The 17,724-nt window shown below is 39.2% G+C and overlaps 1 protein-coding gene across 7 annotated transcripts in view; it reads left to right on the plus strand.

Moving 5' to 3' along the window:
* Window positions 1–17,724, plus strand: part of CLASP1 (cytoplasmic linker associated protein 1) — a 180,676-nt gene that overhangs the window by 151,306 nt on the left and 11,646 nt on the right. For 4 of the 7 annotated variants that reach the window (XM_034062670.1, XM_034062673.1, XM_034062672.1 and 1 more), the window contains 4 exons: window positions 6,091–6,241; window positions 7,267–7,513; window positions 8,235–8,428; window positions 10,052–10,180. In XM_034062670.1, the coding sequence (XP_033918561.1) occupies window positions 6,091–6,241; window positions 7,267–7,513; window positions 8,235–8,428; window positions 10,052–10,180 (721 nt within the window). The remainder of the gene's footprint in view (window positions 1–6,090; window positions 6,242–7,266; window positions 7,514–8,234; window positions 8,429–10,051; window positions 10,181–17,724) is intronic. The other 3 variants (XM_034062675.1, XM_034062671.1, XM_034062674.1) reach the window with 1 other exon arrangement.

The raw sequence follows: 17,724 nt of genomic DNA on the forward strand, positions 1-17,724 counted from the left end.
TGATGCACAGATCTCATCTAGAGATCTAGATGTACTCTCATCTAGAGACATATATGTCTTTGGGGCTAGGATATGTGCAGAAGGGATAGTTTGGCATGTGTCCAAATATAAACATGCTGCTGAGCATAACTGCTGACCCATATAGCTAATGATCTGTGGACAATATCTTCAGTCAGCAAGGCTTTGTTGATACAGACTTTCTATAGTATGTGTGTATGCCATTACCCTTGGGTTACATTACTTCTTCCATAATATTGCCATCACAACTGAATTCCAGATGACTGATTTTTTTGTGTGTGTGTACTTGTGTGTTCATGTATTTAAGTGCTTTGGATAGATTTTGAATATTTTGCTTGAACTGGACTTTATGGATGAAACAGCTAATTTGTCTATTCATATGATAACATCTGCTTAAGCATCCTCTGGTGTTAGTGTCTTCAGAAGGGTAACATGCTTTCAGGGCCTTGAGCAGAGTCCTTCCTGCTTTCATTTGATCCATCCAATTCTGCTTCATGATCGCTTGAACATTTCATCTGTGAGTTACTCCTGCATTTGTACCTGCTTTTTTTTCGTCTTGACAGTTTTATTTTTTGGGGGATAGGAGTTATGGAGGAGAGGTTTTCTGAAGATGAAAAGCAGGGAGGGCACTTATGAAGACTGAAAATAATAGGAGAAAAACCCAGACTTCTAACTGAGAATAGTGTTTCCTGAGCAGTGCTCAGATGAATGGCTTGTGTTGGACAGAGAAAAACTTCTGAGATTTAGTGAATGATTTAGTATGACAGAAAGGAAAAAGTTACTAAGTTGCAAAGTTGTCCAGTGTACGAATACCATTCTGAATAGCAAATGAACTTCTGTAAACTCAAATGTTAAGTTCAGGTTGTGAATTTTCACCTAGGATTCTGTAGGAATATTTGAAGGAACAAGAATTTAGTATATTTGCTCTACTGTTTCTGCCTTTATTAGTAGCCCAGAAACCTGTGCTCAGTTCAAATTATTACAAAAACAAAACCAAAAAAGTAAGTTTAGTCCTTCAAAGATCTCTAGAGGAAATGCCACAAAATAAGGGGCTAATGATTTTATCTGGCTGTGTAAGTTTGTGCTTGTTTTTTTCCCTGATAATAGAAAATACCATTAAAAATAAAATTTCAGTGTTAAGTTGAGCGAGGCACGGAAAAAGAATTAAAAATAGCCATCCACCTTATACAATGAGAACAAGCCTGCTTTGTTTGGTGGCCCATGTGCAGGTAGGTGTTTCTCATCTGTGAACTGTGAGACTTCTTATCAGCAGTGCGGGTGTCTGGTGTATTTCTGTAATAGTTGCATGTAATAGCTATGTTTTTTGATTGCTGGTTAACAAGTAAATTTCTTGACACCACTCTTCAGAGGAGTTTTTTCAACTGGCTTTGCTGCTGTTTGCAATTCTTGACTTGATTGCTGCTTCTGATCTTGCAATATCTTTCACTTTCATATATACAAATGTGACTTTCCAAGATAGTGTTATTAAACTTAATAGAAACAAAGCACTGTCCTGAATACTCCACCAGCACAAGCATCTATATTCTCATTCAGAAGATGATTTTGAAAATCTGTGAAGCCTAAAGGGAGTGGGACAAATGCAAAGGTTAGACAAATTGGCATGGGTATGGAGTGTCTTGACCCAAAAGTGCAGGATCAAACAGTAACCAGAAGGAGCTTGTGGAATTTTGAGAGATCTGAAATAACTTAGAGGCTGGTTTCATCCAGTCTTTCCAGATTTTTCTGCGGAGACCTCGACCAAATCTCTAGTTTAAAGATAAGTTTCCACTCTAGACTGATTTCCACTTGCTGCATATTTGGGGTCAGTTGAATCTGGTAAAATAGGATCAGATCTTAAGCCGTGTGAAGATGTGTAGGGCCTGATTGCAGGCTCTTATAGAGGCACCAGGAGCCAAACTTTACAAGGTACCTAACTTTACTTTATTCCAGGGAAATCCTGTTGTTTACAAGTACCTGCTTAGAGTTTGAATACAGATGTGTCGTCAGGGATTGCTTACTTAGAATATGTTGAGTTGTTTATGGAAGCTGTATCCATTTATAAAATTTACACTTAGTGGAAGCAGTGCGAGCTATATCATTATATTAGGAATAAAAGTGGAAATGAATAACAAAGGCCAGAACAGTGACTTGTGAGGTTCAGTGGAGTATTCTTGTTTAATTTTGTTTCTATTAATTTTTCTCTCTCTCTCCAAGGCAGCATGACAGCACTAAGCCACTCAGATTATAGTTTCTTTTTTTTTCTCCCTCTCCTCTCTCTGTTTTTTCTCTTTCGTTTCTCCTCTGATCGCGGCAGTCGGTTCTGGGGTTGGAGTGCAGATGGGCTGTCGAAGCACCCCCCTCCCCTTTCTCAGCCTAACTCCATCCCCACTGCTCCTTCCCACAAGACTTTCAGACGCTCTTACTCTCCCAGGTAACAAGCTACCTGTTAAACCAACTTGTCTGAGGTGTCACAGTATTATTTACCGTTCACGCTGTGGGATTTGTTCATATGTGGGAAATGACTTGCAAAGCTTTGGTTGGAAAAGAAGAGGTAATGGTAGCTTTCAGAGAGCAAAGGTGACAGGCAGCCACTTGCTTGCTGCTCAGGGAAAATGTGGCATGCAAATGGGAGGTAAAAAAAAGTGTTTCTTTTCCAGACTTCCTCCCTGCCAGGTTCCTGAAAGGGTGTGTGTTTCACAGTTGGCTTCCAATGCAGAACACAGTTGCTGAGCACTTTTGGCAGGCACTGGTTGCATTATGAGAGCACGGGCAAGGTCTTTAAACTTGGGTACGTTGTGCAAGCAGCATATGAGTACTTTCTAACAGGCAAATGCAGATCAGTAGTGATTCACATCTGCGGTAGTGAATACCTATAGGGCAGTGAGGATGAAGCTTGCACAGTGTGATTGTAGATGGAAGATTTAGGATTTAAATGAAAATTGTCCTTACTGCAAGATTTAGGTTATCAGTCCCTAATTCTGGCATTTTTTTTTCCTCCTGTGCTGTCATATTTTTTTCAAGTCTACATACAGATCTTTAGTCAGTATAGTGGACTAAACCTGTATACTGATTTTAATAAAAGAAAAACAAACCACTTTCTAGATACAAATATAATTTCTCAGACCTTTATGTTAAATTCCTTGAATTTTTTAAGTTTATACACTGACAACAGGTGTATTTGTCAGGAGAAATTACATCTACAGAAATCCTATTACCTGAGGAAGGACTACATAGTCTTTCCTTGAAGCAAGAAGTTCCTAATGAAAAACTATTGAAAGAAAAGCAAACAAATTGTTCTTTGAGGGCTCAAAATCTGAGAATCTGTGATGTCTGAGAGAGAAAATAGAATCTCATAGTCCATACCTCTGTAAATACCTGCAGAATTAAAACTTTTAATCAATGTTCTGACTTTTCTAGGACACGAAAATATCTGTGGAAGAGATGCATGTTGATTTTTGGAGTTAAAGTAGTTGAGAATTTTTTTCATTAGCTGACACCAAGGTTTAGAATAATTTGACATTTCAGCCCAGAGCCTGAAAGTGCAAGGAAGTGAATTACTGTGTACTGCTTGAGGATACTAAACTGTTGATTATTTACACATAGTTTGAATTGGAAACTGAATAATAGTTTATGGAGGTAAAACGTATGTTATGTCAGACTGGAAACCTGCCAAATTATATCTTGATAAAGTTGTAGAGAGCTGCATTGCTTTAGTGCAGCAGGAGATGGAAAATAATGTTGTGACATCCCTAAACATTGCTCATCTCTACTTCTTATTCATCCTGTGACTTTCCTCTCATTTCTGCATGGGTCATAATTCGTTTTCCTTTTGTGCCCCCTTTTTTTTTTCCTTTCGGAAAAGTGGGTGTAGTTCCATTTTTATTTTTATCCCCCCCCCACCCCATTATGTTGTCTGTGAACTATTCCAGTGCACATACTGTCAATAGACATGTGTGTTCACATGTAGAGATTTTGTTCATCTAGAACACAGCCATAATGTGATCTCCTACACAGGCTTACTCTTGACATATGAAATCACTGGATTCTTTAGATTTTTATTAAAATGTGGTTTTGTGCTTTGAAAAATGCATCAGCTCAGTGGCTCTTTGTTGAGAAATTGCCTTAGTCCTGTAGCATTGCATAGTCTGTACTTTGGTAGAAGTTTAGGGCAAAATTCATCCCTGATGGAAGAAGTGATAATTTTAGCAGATTTAGTGTCAGTATATCTGTGATTATTTCTTGTGGTTTTTCTTCCATGGTTTTCATTGTAATCTCTTAGTATGGGTATGCAGGTACAAGTCACATGTATACCTTCTCAGATGGCAGTTTAATTGCTCACTTAAATACTGTACGAAGAATACCTTAAGATCTATGAGTTAAACATGCTTGAGCTCAAAATTGTTTTCAAGATCATAGGAAACAAAGATTTTCCTGTCCCTGCCTGATACTTATAAAGAATTTAAAAACTGCCTTCACTTTTGTCTGGAAAGCTATCACAGTGCATTAGTATCATTCAGCTGTCTGAAAAGCCCCAAATACTTTGAGTTCTGTAGGTTTATAAACAGTTTTTGTTTTCCAGTCTTGGTCTTTAAGTAGTTTCTCTTTCTTCCTGGCTTGACAGACACAGTTTAAAGTTGTGGAGTTGTTCTTTGGTCTCTTTGCCAGAATACATGGTGCTGATGCTTGTATGAGTGTAGTGTGAGCGTGTTGCTCGGGAGCCAGGGGTTATGCCTATTTCCAGTGTGTTAATCCCAAAGGAATCTGGCAGCACCAATCTTTTCCTCCATCTGAAGTGCCTGAGTTTCTTCCAGGAAAAAAAAAATAAAATAAAAAAAGCAGTGCTTCCAGATATTTAACATCCTACTTTGAGTTCTGTTGAAAATAATAGCTGTGTACCCTGGACTCAGAAGGGATTTTCCGGTTTTTGTGTTTTTCCTTGCCCACCTCACAGGGAATCTTTCTTTTGTAGAATACGAACACAACCCATCCTCCTCTCTAAGCCCATCCTGCCATCTTTCCCAGACTGTTAAGAAATAGTAATTCACCCCTGTAGGGAGCCACTTCTTGCCATTTATTGACAAACAACTTGATGTAAATGTTTCAGATTCTTTTGGTTTATTTGCTTCTGGCTCTATTAAGATCCAAGACTCCACCAGAGAAATTGTTCTCAGTTAACTGGGTCTCTTCATGAAATGTCTCTCGGAAAACTGATTGTCACGTAAACTTAACTTCTAGACAGAGCAAAGCCCTGCCAGTAACGCCTTTTCATTTTCTTCAAGCTTGTAGGAGATCCTCTTCTTAGCCACATCTTTTCATATCATCTGCCCTTGCATGAAAAGCTTTTTTACATGGAACTTAATTTTGGATAACTCCTCAAGGGATCCCAAAACTTGTGTGGCTTTATGCTGCTGAGAAATTTATGAGGAACAGAGAGACTGCAAGAAAGTACCAGATTTGAGTTAAAGAATTCCCAAACTTAGGCTCAATACTGAAATGCATCATTTATCAAGGCATTATGCAAGTGGTTTTGGTTTTACTGCTCTATAAATGAAAACAGGACATGTTAGACTAAGTTTTACATCAAGATACATTTTCCTTTTAATTTGAATGTCACATTTGAATCCATTGATAGACTGTATTTGATATATTATGAAACTTAAATTTCATTAATTTCATTTCCACCAGTTGTCACAACCCTTTAAGTTCTCATAGTAAATTATTTTCTTTATTTTCCTTTTTAAATAACACCATTACTGTGCTGGGGAGAGCTTTGGGATTTTTTGTTTACAGAAGCTAACACTTCACTGCTGTGGAATGTAACAAACAGTGGACCTGACTTCCCCTCACAGTGATATAACACCGCTGATTTCAGTGGAGTTTCTCCTAGATTCAGCCCCATTTGAGGGGAGACTCAGACCCAAAGCCTGCTTTGATTCCATCCATATTTTGTTACAAGTCACTGTTAAAAAGGGTACACCAAATCATCTGTCTCCAACTTAGCATTGTTTTTGTTAACAGTCAAAAGCGGATTCCAGTTTCATATGTAACATTTCATATACGTTTGGTCTTTAGTATGCTGGATTATGACACGGAGAACCTAAATTCTGATGAAATCTACAGCTCTCTTCGTGGAGTCACAGAAGCAATTGAAAAATTTAGTTTCCGTAGTCAAGAGGACCTGAATGAGCCAATCAAACGTGATGGAAAGAAAGACTGTGACATTGTAAGTATTGGATTGATTAACATCCCCGGATAGGTGAAATTTTAAAATACTGTGTTCAAATCCAGTTTTGGATTGTTAGTGTATAAAATCCAGTTATTCCTGCTGTATTCTTGCAAGTGTCTTTGGCTTATTGCTTGCTAACTTCTTATACCTAAATTATAGGGGCCCACTAATGTGGTCACTTGCTCCCTTTGAACTGTAGCCTTCTGTGAAAAGTGCTTTCTGGTGTTCTGTGGGAGTGTCATACAAAGTGCTAGTGTTCCTTAGGCTCAGATGAGAGTGTATGCATTCAGGTCTGTGATAGGAAATGTTAGTTCTTAAAATTAATGGGTGTTTTCCCTCACAACCTTATTTCTTCATATATAGGAAGGAACTATAGCCACTTAGTGCACAACTCATCATACATCATATTACATGAATGGTTACAGAATTATTTACATGTGAAGAGCCATTTATTTCATTAAATACGTGGACTTCGGCATTTCCAGAAATCTTAAACGATGATCTTTATGGGTCCTTTCCAACTTGAGATATCCAGTGACTCTATGACAGTTTTGCTTCCTGGACAAGCAAGTTTATGTTAGTAGATGAAGTTAGCCTTCAAAGCTAAAAATTCTTGGTCCAAGATTTTTCTTGTAGACCCTTCTATTGTTCATTTTGTGTGAACTTGCTAAGCATCATTCAGTCTCCTCTGTCTCTGGTTTGTGAAGTTTCATGAGGATGTTGCTTTTGCTTCCTTTCCCTCTCTTAGCAAATTGGTTTTGTTTCAGAGGTTATGATATTTGCCAGCTTGTGCGGTTTTAGCAATATTAACTTAGATTTAGGAATGTTAGTATGGCTTTTTGCCCTATGATCATGATATATTTTTTGAACACTTGTACTTATGTAAGGGAAAGAGATGGTAATCTAAGTTTTACTCAAGTATTATGTTTAAACAATTTTATGCCTCTTCAAGGTGGGTGGACTCCAAAAGAAAAATACAGGGTTTGAATAATCTCATGTTTTTTCTCTGTTTGATCCCCCAGGTGTCTCGAGATGGTGGCCTTGCTGTGCCTACCAGTGATGTCCGTGGAAGCAGTGACATTGTGGAAGGTGGAAGGATGGCTCTAGATAACAAAACTTCCCTGCTTAACACCCAGCCTCCCCGCGCCTTTTCAGGGCCACGTGCTCGAGAATATAACCCCTATCCTTATGCTGACACAATTAACACTTATGATAAGACTGCCCTGAAGGAAGCAGTATTCGATGATGACATGGATCAGCTTCGGGATGGTTTGTATCAGCGTGTACCATAAAACTTGCAGGCAGCTTACTGTTTCTGTGGTTTTTTGTTTATGGGTAGTGCTCTCAGGTACATGTTGGCACATGGATATGTTGTGTGTTACTTCACATCTTAGTCCAGGCTTGGTATGAAATACATTTTGTTCTCATGTGCCAGCAGAACCACAGCTGTGGCTATTGAGAAAATGTTATACTGCAGTTTTGATTTTTGTTTGCCTAGAGTTTTCCCCAAGCCTTAGGCATCCTTCAGATGCCTTAAGCATCTAAATGCATCTATAGGGACACTATTTTGGGGACCTTCCACTCTTTGATATCTCAGTAGCTTGTTACTGAGCATTTAACTTCATTTCAGTGACGCTACACCTTAGCTTTATTCTTTTGCACTGGTAAGTCACTGTACTTTGATCTAAAGGTCATACATGCGATCACTGGCTTTGGGTGTGTGTGTCTGGAAAAAGCTGTGGCAGTTCTTGTAGAAGTGATTATCAGAAACAGATGAAATTCAGTTGTCTCTTCCTAGTTTGTTAGAAGCCATGAGCTGTGTTATGAACTTAGGTAAAATTCTCTTGCCTGCTTGACTGAGGCCTCCTGGAATTCAATGCATTTGTGGGGGCCCTTGTTATGTGCGCTTTGTTCTGTAGAGGGTTAGTAATCTTGGTATCTTTGATCTTTTTCCCTATTTCCCCAAGTGACTTGTTGCCATTTGTCCTAGAAGTGCCCATTGACCATTCAGATTTGGTGGCTGATCTTCTGAAAGAGCTCTCCAACCACAACGAACGAGTGGAGGAGCGGAAAGGAGCTCTCCTGGAGCTGCTAAAGATCACAAGGGAAGATAATCTTGGAGTTTGGGAGGAACATTTCAAAACCATTCTGCTCTTACTGCTGGAAACTCTGGGAGACAAAGATGTGAGATACAGATTTTTGTCTTAATTCTCCTGGTATTCCTTCATCTAGGGTGTTAGTTTCTCCACATTAGTTTAAATGAAACCTGCTGCATTTGTATGGCATCTCATCAGTGATGATGCACTACTCATTTCTTTTTCTTTTGAAGGTTGATAACTCCGCTTTCATTTTCAGTGTGTTCAGTGATGAGTTTTAAGGTACTCTGATGTGTCCCATTTTTCCCCCTCTCCCTTCTGAGTGCTAGTAACAAACTAGGAAATTGAAGTAGAATCAGAAAATAAGTTATCTTCTAATCTAGTACAAAACCTATGAAGATTTCAGAAGTTGTCCCCATCCAAGTTAGGATGAAGTTACAAGTTCTTAACTATATCATGCCCATTCCGCCAAAAAAGAATAAAGGCAGCTTAGAGTAGATTCTTTTTTTCTTTGTGTGGTTAAAAGATCCAGGCTATCAGATCTCATGGGATGAGTCTGTCTCTTGCAAAAATGTCATCAAGAATAAGCAGCCATTATGGGGCATCTTGTTTTTAAGTATTAAAAAAAAGCTGTGTTATTATCACAGCTTTATATTTGGTAGTTGATCAAAATGGTAATTTACAGGCTAGACACTTGGGGCTATTTGTTCAGCTTGCAGCACAATGATATTTGGTAAGTATCAGCACCCTGCTGTGCCTTCACATCAGAGCCACACTTCATCTGAATGTTACAATATTTAGGCTTCAAAGCACTTTTTTGTTTCATCTGATTCAAAATCCATTGTCTTTCTTATGCTTCTTCTAAAGCATATGGTGCATGTGCTTAGAAATTTTAATTCTGAAGTAGTGTAGGTGGCTGATATTTTCTCGTTGCTCATAGTATAAGCATGAGCTACTCTAGTCCTACATGTTTAATCATAGCCTCATCACACCTGTATCAGAAGATCTGGTGGCTTTAAGTATGTATGTGTTGTGCTACTGCAGGAATTTTGGGACATGTTTTAAAGGCCAAGTATACAGTAAAATAAGTATTAGTCTGTTGAAATGATAGAATCTATTTGGAGTGGCCAAAGGCCAGAAACTCAATGTAACAGTTATGAAATGGAAGCAGGTGTTATAAATCCCTTCTGCTAATGATCTTTTGATATAAAGGATTAGCACATAGTTCAGTGTTGAGTACAATGACTTAACTGTTCTTGAGAGTTATTTTCATAGGAGTTACAGGAAGAGAGTAGATTTTACTGTATTAATACATGAGAAGCAACTTTGGAACCCAGGTTGATATCCGCAAGACTAAGCACAAGAGGAAGGGCAAAACAAACACTACCCGAGCTGCTTTGTAGATTCGTGTGATACAAATACACTGCTTTGGGTACAAATTTGTACTTCATTGCCAGAAGGTTATGGAATTTAACAAAGTAGACTCATTCTGTAACAACAGTTGTTTTATGTGAATTTTTGTGCAAAAGCAAACAAGGAGACCAATTCTGAATTTTAGTTATATTGATTACACTGTTCACTCTGCTGGAGCTAGTGCAATACAAAAGCAATGTAATATTTCTGGCTGCACAGGAAGCCATAGAATTTACTTCAAGCTATAAATTTGAGAACTGGCTTTTTTCTAACATGGATTTGATTCCTCATTACACAGCATTCAATAAGAGCCCTGGCACTGCGAGTCCTGAGAGAGATCTTAAGGAACCAACCAGCAAGGTTTAAGAACTATGCGGAGTTGACTATCATGAAAACACTGGAAGCACATAAAGATTCCCACAAGGAGGTGAGTGAGCCTTTCAGTTTTGCTACTGGAAAACCAGTATGGGCCTGCTGAAGAAATGTAGAACTTGTGAGACTTAATAGGCAAACACATTGACATATCTTTTGACATAAGTTTCCCAAGTATGAAGAGACAGGGATTTTACATGCTAAAGCAGGGAGGAAAAGAGTTGAGACTGACATTGCTGTTTAAGTGGACTTGGAGCTATCTGGAATTTTAAGCATCTGTTTATCAACTTTCTATGATTTCCTTGGTCATTCTGGGAGAGGCTGAGACCCTGTAGTAGAAAACTGCATGTTTAATAATTTTGCAAAGCATGCTGAAGTCACTGTGTCTGTATGGGTAAGGATAAGCAATGTACTGGAGAACACCAAAGCCTGTGTCCAAACAGATCCATCTATGAAAACTGAATGATGAAATTGGGCCTTGCTGAAGAATGGGGTACTGGTGAGCCACAGGAGAAAATGGACAGAGGCCGTACTGCTGAAAAGAAGCTGGGGCAGAGAAAGAAGCAAAGGGCAGGGTGAATTGCATTTTCTTTCTGTGAAAGGACTTCAACTGAAAGTATTCTTCTGGAATTAAACAAAAATCAAGGGACATGATGATAACATTTGAAGTAGATCAAATTACATTTAAAGTCAGTCTTTGTAGATTGACTTCCAAGCTGAATCTTTTAATCTTCCTTGTGCATGTTGCAAGTTTGAACTAAACCTTGGAAAATGCCATGTGAATTTTTCTGTCTGTGATGGCTTTGTTACCAAAGTCCTTGGTTTGAAATCTAAGACGCTTATTCTTCTCTGCAACAGCCTTGTCCTGAACTAGCAATTTCAGGCATCTCTGGAGAGCTTTGGCCATGAAAAAGATCATTGTATAGATCAGACTGCTCCAGAGCATTGTGTAACCAGCACAAGGTTACGTTAGGTGTGCATAGCAGACACTGTACTGTTTAAAAATTAAAATAACAAAACAAAAAAACACCCTCAGGGAAAGAAAGAGGCTGGATTTCTCCAAAATGCAAAAGTAGAAAATGGTTAATCCTTCAGTGAATGAGGACTGCTGTACTCTGCCTGCCTTCCTTTCCTTGATTTTAAAGCCTTAGCACTCCTGTCATTTTCAGTTCAGAGTAATAAGAAGCAGTTGTAAATTGATTTCCTGATAAAGCAGTCAGACAAAACATTGTGTTCTGAAGGAGTGCCTTTTACTGGCAAGTTTTCCTGGTTGCATACTTCAGTTCACCTTGACTCAGTGCTCTTTACTTTTTTTTTTTGAGTCCTCCAAAACTCCCATTTGTTATAGGATCTTTCCAGATTCTCTGGCATTGTTTTAATGCCCCTCATAATTCACTGTCCTCATGGGACTGATGATTTTATAGAAATCAAGAAAGTGTTGGAAACATGCCACTTTATGCCTCTGTACTCCCCATACTGTGTTCTTCATGCTTGTGGTACAGAAAAGTTCTTCAGGATTTCCTTGAGGTGCTTCTTGAGGTAAAGCATAGAAGAAAAGTCTGCTAGTGAGAAAACAGAGTTATAGCCAAGAATGAAGAGATATAAGTTCTGGCCCTTATTTATAAAATAATAATGTAGGTGTATTAGTATCAGCAAGTAGATGCTATGCTGTGCAAAGCATGGCTTTGATTTAAAGCAGTTTTGTTTAGCATCTTCATAATTAAAAAAGAACATATGTGCAGCTGCTGCAGTGAGAGCTTTGGGTGACAGCTGTCATAGCAGGACACTGCAGGTATATTCCTATTTTACTGTCTGTTGCTAAGCAATTGTGTGTGCACAGCTGTATCAGATGTGTTGGTGTTGGATTTTTCATTCTATACATGTGGGTTTTGTGACCCTTGTGTAAATGGGGATCTCAGAACCATGATGCATCTGTCTGTCAGTAGTTTGAGAATATCAGCTTTAATGAAATTAAGAAAGGTTTCCCAATCTGCTTTTGTGTATCTACATGAGCTAGGCTAAAGATACACCCAGGGATATGCTCTAGGTATTTTTCCCTGTATCAGCTTGCTGATTCAGTTATATCTGTGAAAAATTAACTGAGAGTCTGTCTGAGCATGGCTCAGTTGGTCAAACTCATAGCCCTGGGCCAGGAGGTCACAAGTTCCCATCCCATGGTGACCCCCAGCTTGCTCTCACTGCTGACTTTGCAGCACTGCTCTCTCCAGGAGGGGGTTTAGAAGCTGCCCTGTTTGACTTGATCCTTCTGAGCAGTAGGAGCTTAAGAGACAATTCACCAGTTTGCGACTAAAAGGGCACTTTGAAAGAATAGCTGCAGAAGAAACGGGAGAATGTGAGTGGTCTGTTCTGTAGTTACCTTTTTTACTAAAGGCAATATTAAAGGTAGTGGTGCACCATCTACATAAATGAAGTCTTTCTCTGGACTGTAAAACTTATTTCAAGGTAAGCTGCTAAATAATTTGATTAAGAAAGTGTTAATCCTTGTGCCAGTGATGCCCTAATAAGATGTCACTCTAGGACTTTCTATGTTTCTGGGCTGCTGCTTTTAGTAGAAAGACAGGAGTGATCCTGTTTTATGGTTTGAGAGCAGGGTTTTGCTCACATTTTCTGTTATGTGTAACCCACAGAGGATCAGTCGAAGTGACCAAGCAAAGAGAGTTTGCGGAAGAGCACATTACAGAGCTGTTAATTTTGGGTACTGAGTCCTGGAAGTCATTATACTAAGAGGCAGTTCTTTGGAAATGAAGAAGGTTCATCTTCTACCCAAATTTGAATATTGCTGCTGTTCAGCCTGGCCAGGAGGGATCAAATAAAGCATTATAACCAACACATTCACCAACCAGCAAATATCACCCCTTCCTCCAACTGAGTGCTGATATCTTTAACTAGATATCTAGTTAAAGATATCTAGATATGTTTATTTTGTTTGAAATAAAAGAGGGATGTGATTTTATTCCAGATTATATAATTGGAAGTATGAAAGCAACATTAGCATAGATAGATATTTTGGGATGCCTGAATAATTGGCTGGTTTTGTAAGTCCAACCAGAAGTCTTTAGACAGTTGGATCTTTGTCATGGCTAGAACTCTTCTGCCTTCTGTTGCTGAAGGCGAGGTCTGGGATCAGCAGAGCAGCATGGCTATGAAAACCACTTCTTTTCCCAGGGACATAGAAGCAGAAAACTTGGTATATAGAGTTGAATGCCGAGTTGCGCCTTGTGAGCACAAATGCAGGAGACTGACAAAGCACAGACCTCAGTGGGGTTCAAAATTAATGTAACCCTAGGCTACAGGCTAGTAGAATCCGTGCTGGGATTCATGTTTAGTTTGCTTTTTTGGTTTTTTAACTTCAGTCTGGTTTTATACTGTTTGTAGTGTACCAGCCTGTTCAGTGCTGTTGATTTAATGGGGTGATGTGGAGAGTCAAGCCTGCTTCAGTCATAACTGTAAATATTTATGGGGGTTGACATGTAAATGCTTTTCACTTATTTTTGGAGCATTAGAACGTAATTGAAGTTGTGGATGGTATTAAATCTTGTTGATTTTTATCACTCTTTGTTTGGAGTTATTTGGAAGACAACCATCTTTCTGTTGCCAATTAGTTAATATTAACTCATTTGTTCCAGTGTACTTACTCACCCATAACTAAGGAGAGATTCTGCCTGCTGACCCAATACCATTGATGTGACATTGCTCCAGATCCATACCAGCAAAATGAGTAGAAGTTCTTATTACTGAGAATTTTAAAACAGAAGTAGTTCATTAGCTTGGAAAATTGTTAGAAAGTGGAAATCATAGGATAGCTTATTCCCTGTTTCTGTCTCTGCCACTCTGTTTTTCTCAGCCACTAAGAAAATGTGTAAGGAAGGGGTTTTCGGCTTTGTCTTAGATACCTAATTTTGGTATTTTATTATCCAGAAGGTCCATAGGCATAATTGGGATGTACCATTCTCTGTTGTAATTCTCTAAAAGAGGGTAAAAAAAGAAGAAATCACAGCTATCCAGTAGCTGCAGATAATTATCTTGCTGAGGTGCTTTTAGACTGGCCTCTGATATTTAGAAGATGGTTTGTAACTGATGATGGAATGATTTAATAGGTCTCTGCAAAATGTAGATTACTTAAAGAAGGAAAGCACTACATGGTCACAGTCTTTAAGGTTAACTGATACATAGTCTGTGCTGAAAGCTGCCAAGCACTGCATCAGCTGATGTTTCATAGTATATGTTTATGTGCTTTTTCTAATTTCCAACACATTTCAAATGTTTAGTGCACAGGAGAAGCAGCCTAATCTACTTCATCTCCTCAGAATCCCTTATAAAAATCACATTGGTTTTTGATCTGCTTAGCACTCCCCACTGCTGAGTCTACTTCCTGCTTTGAAACCAAGTTCTTAATTGTTTGTTCCTGTCTGAATCAGGTGTAAAGCCTTCAGGGATGGGAGTTTGCCTGGCTAGGTATTGGTAAATCTCCATCCCCTCCAGCTTGGATTATGCAGTCTTTAAGTAACCACCTGTAGATGGCAAAAAATGGCTCAAAACCACAGCTGCATGCCTATGAGCCTGAAAGCAAAACCTTGTCTTGCTTAAAAAATCTCTGTCCTGCTTAAAAAACCTCTGTTTCACAGTAGCATACAAAGCCTCTGAGTTTTCAGTGGGCTTTTACCTACGCTACCTCATCATCTGTGACTTTCTGGAGAGATGGTGCAGCTAGCAGTGATGGCAAAGCATACTCCAGATTATGGTCCTACATGCAGCTGTCATTTAGATGTACAGGTGCTGCTCTGCTGAGATCCCAGCGTGTTACACTGATGCTGTATGTAGCCTATGAACCTGGCATATTCTGCCTTGGGTGATTCAGGACATACATTTTTCTTTCCTTGTTTGCCAGTAGTTTGTGTCACTTCAAAGCAGAAATAAAGCTATCAAAACCATTCAGAAAGCTGCTGTATATTGACCAAGATCAGATTACCATAAGAAGCTGCTTGCTGCAGCCAGCAGGCAGCAAAGCAACATCTCTAACACACTGAGAGTAATAGCTGAGCAGAAGAAATTCTTGGAGGAGTGGAATTCTGTGGAATTCTATGTCTTGGTTCTCGCTGTCTTAAGCCAGAAGTATCCCATGGCTGCAGTGCACTGTGAACCAGGTAAACCAGTAAGAATTGTCATCCAAAGTTTGTAAAAAAAATTTGTAGAACATTGATGATGCCAATGTGCTTTTCTGTTTTAAGAAAGGGATTTGTGGCAGATGGCTGTCTTGCTCACACTGTTCCTAATACTGTACATCATCATATCCTTTCTTATTGAAATCTGAAAACATTTCATGTGCATATTCCTGGGAATGCCTAACCTGTTACTTTGAAGCTTACTCCTTTATAGCATTAAGGAAGACATTATTAGAGGTGAACAGCCTATCTGTGTGTTACATCTCTGCCTTCATGCAGGCGAATATGGTTTCTTCCCTAAAGCAGGGGGAAATACAATAATTTCTCTCTTTTGGGAGGCTTACTGGAAAGGTCTTAATGCACCACAGGTGTCTTTCAAGGAACCATTAGCAAACACAGTTTATGTTATGCCAGCAGAAGTCAGGCTGAATCTAGTCTCTAGCATGTAGAGTGGAAGGTAAGCATTTAGAAAGGAGAAAAACCTGCTTCTTTAAGGCAAAATGCTATCTTTTAGATCTGCATTCCTGGGCTACCTGCCCTGTCTTGAATGATATCTAACTATCCAGTTCAAGCTACGGTTTGCTTTAAGATTTTACTGGGAGGTAAAATCATGTTTGTGACATACCTTGCACACAGCTTAGTATCTGTGTTTTTAAAACACTGCAGGCTCTCTCTGGTCTTGAATGTCTTGTTTCCTCGCCACACTTTTGATCTTGCTGCTTCCAACTGTCATCATCATTGGCTCTGCTAGTTTTCTTTCATATTTCTGAGGTCATTGAGAATAATTATATTTAGTTGGACAAAAAGTTTGCTTCAATTGATGCCCTTACCTAGCTTACTAGCAAGAAGAAAGCATATCACGATGCTTCCCTCTGGATAATCTCCCTCCTTCCAGCTATCTGAAGCTTACAGCCTTCCCATGCTAACGTTTTTTTCTGCGTGTTTGTTTTGGCCTTTGTTTTTTCTTCAGTGAACTTGTCTATTTGTTAATCCTCTTGTGACAATGAGCAACCTGGTCTGAGCATGTAGGGAATGACACCCTTTTATTTTCTCTAATTTAAAGGATGCATTTCTTGCGGTGTGTACGAGCCATTTCTGTCGCTTACCAGTGTGTATTTGTTAATCTTGCTTCTAAAGTTGGGAGGAAGACCTGTTGCTTGATGCTGTTTGCTCATTTTTCCCCAGTCCTTTTAAGGTTGTTTGCTGGTCAAGTTAAAGCCCTCGTTAAATATTGTATGGTATGTATAGTTTGTGAGATACAAGTGTCATGCTTCACGGCAAAATATCTTTGCTAGACTCTGCTGTAATTGTGTGTTCTTGTTGCCATGTGACCTGGCAGTTTGTGTCTTTTGATAATGCACTTCCTTCTGTGTGGGAATGCTGCTGATTTCTCTGGCATTACCAGGTAAGTGGGGCTCTGAGTGTGCTGTGTAAGTATTCAGAGACATTCTTTCCCTCATGGGATGCAGAGTTGGTCTCGGTGGCTCAGTGTTTTGTTCTGCCAAAGCCAGGAGGAAAGACCTTTGGAACAGAGCTGATGCTTGCATTCCAGAATAGTGGCATTTGGCTTTCTGTGCCAGCAGGGATGGGCTTGTCTTTTTGGCTCACTCTTAACTGGTGTTGCCATACCCCTTCTTACACTGTATCTCTTGTTGGCCCTTTCCAAGGGAGCCAGGAGCTAGTTACCTGCAGAGGCTCTGATTCAAGCAAGCATGTAAGCACATGCTTGAATCCCATTGATGTCAGTGAGACTTCAGCATGTTATTAAACAAAAACTTAAGGGTTTTGCTGAAGTGTGTCTTAGATGCAGACGCTGTCTGCCAGATGTGCTCTTGGAAGGCTTGGAAGCCTCTCTGGTGTTGTCACATTTACAAGCTAGTATCAGCAGGCAGCTTACTGGACACGTGTAATACATCCTTCTGTATTCAGGGGCAAGGCATTTCAGGGAGAAGTGGTGTGAAATAACCCAAATGCTGAGTTAATGTGGCCAGATTCTTACTGGAAATGGGTAGCTTTGCTGAAAGGAGGACTTGCAGGGGCATAAATAAATTCTGCACCTTCACAACTTTTCTTTCTGACCTTATGATCATAGTGCAAAATATGTATGATCTTTGTTGCTGTTTGGACCCTCACTTGTTTTGTGAAAAATCACAGCTGTGTTCTAACCCTTGTGTTTGCAATCTGTTAATAAGCTTTAAAAAAAAGGTTTTGTCTCCTGCACTTGCTTCATACCTGCAAATTAGCAAGTACAGTAAACTGTATACAAACAGGATGTGGAGCTGAAACCCAGATAGAAATACTCATTGACAGTTTTACCTACTCCTGTACTGTTTGGAGTTTACAGTAGTGTATTTGAGATCAGAATCTGTCTGTAGGTGCATACTAAAATATTGTTGCTTTCTTATCAAGTAGAATA

This window comes from Melopsittacus undulatus, chromosome 4 (assembly GCF_012275295.1).
Source record: "Melopsittacus undulatus isolate bMelUnd1 chromosome 4, bMelUnd1.mat.Z, whole genome shotgun sequence".
Classification (NCBI taxonomy): Eukaryota; Metazoa; Chordata; class Aves; order Psittaciformes; family Psittaculidae; genus Melopsittacus; species Melopsittacus undulatus.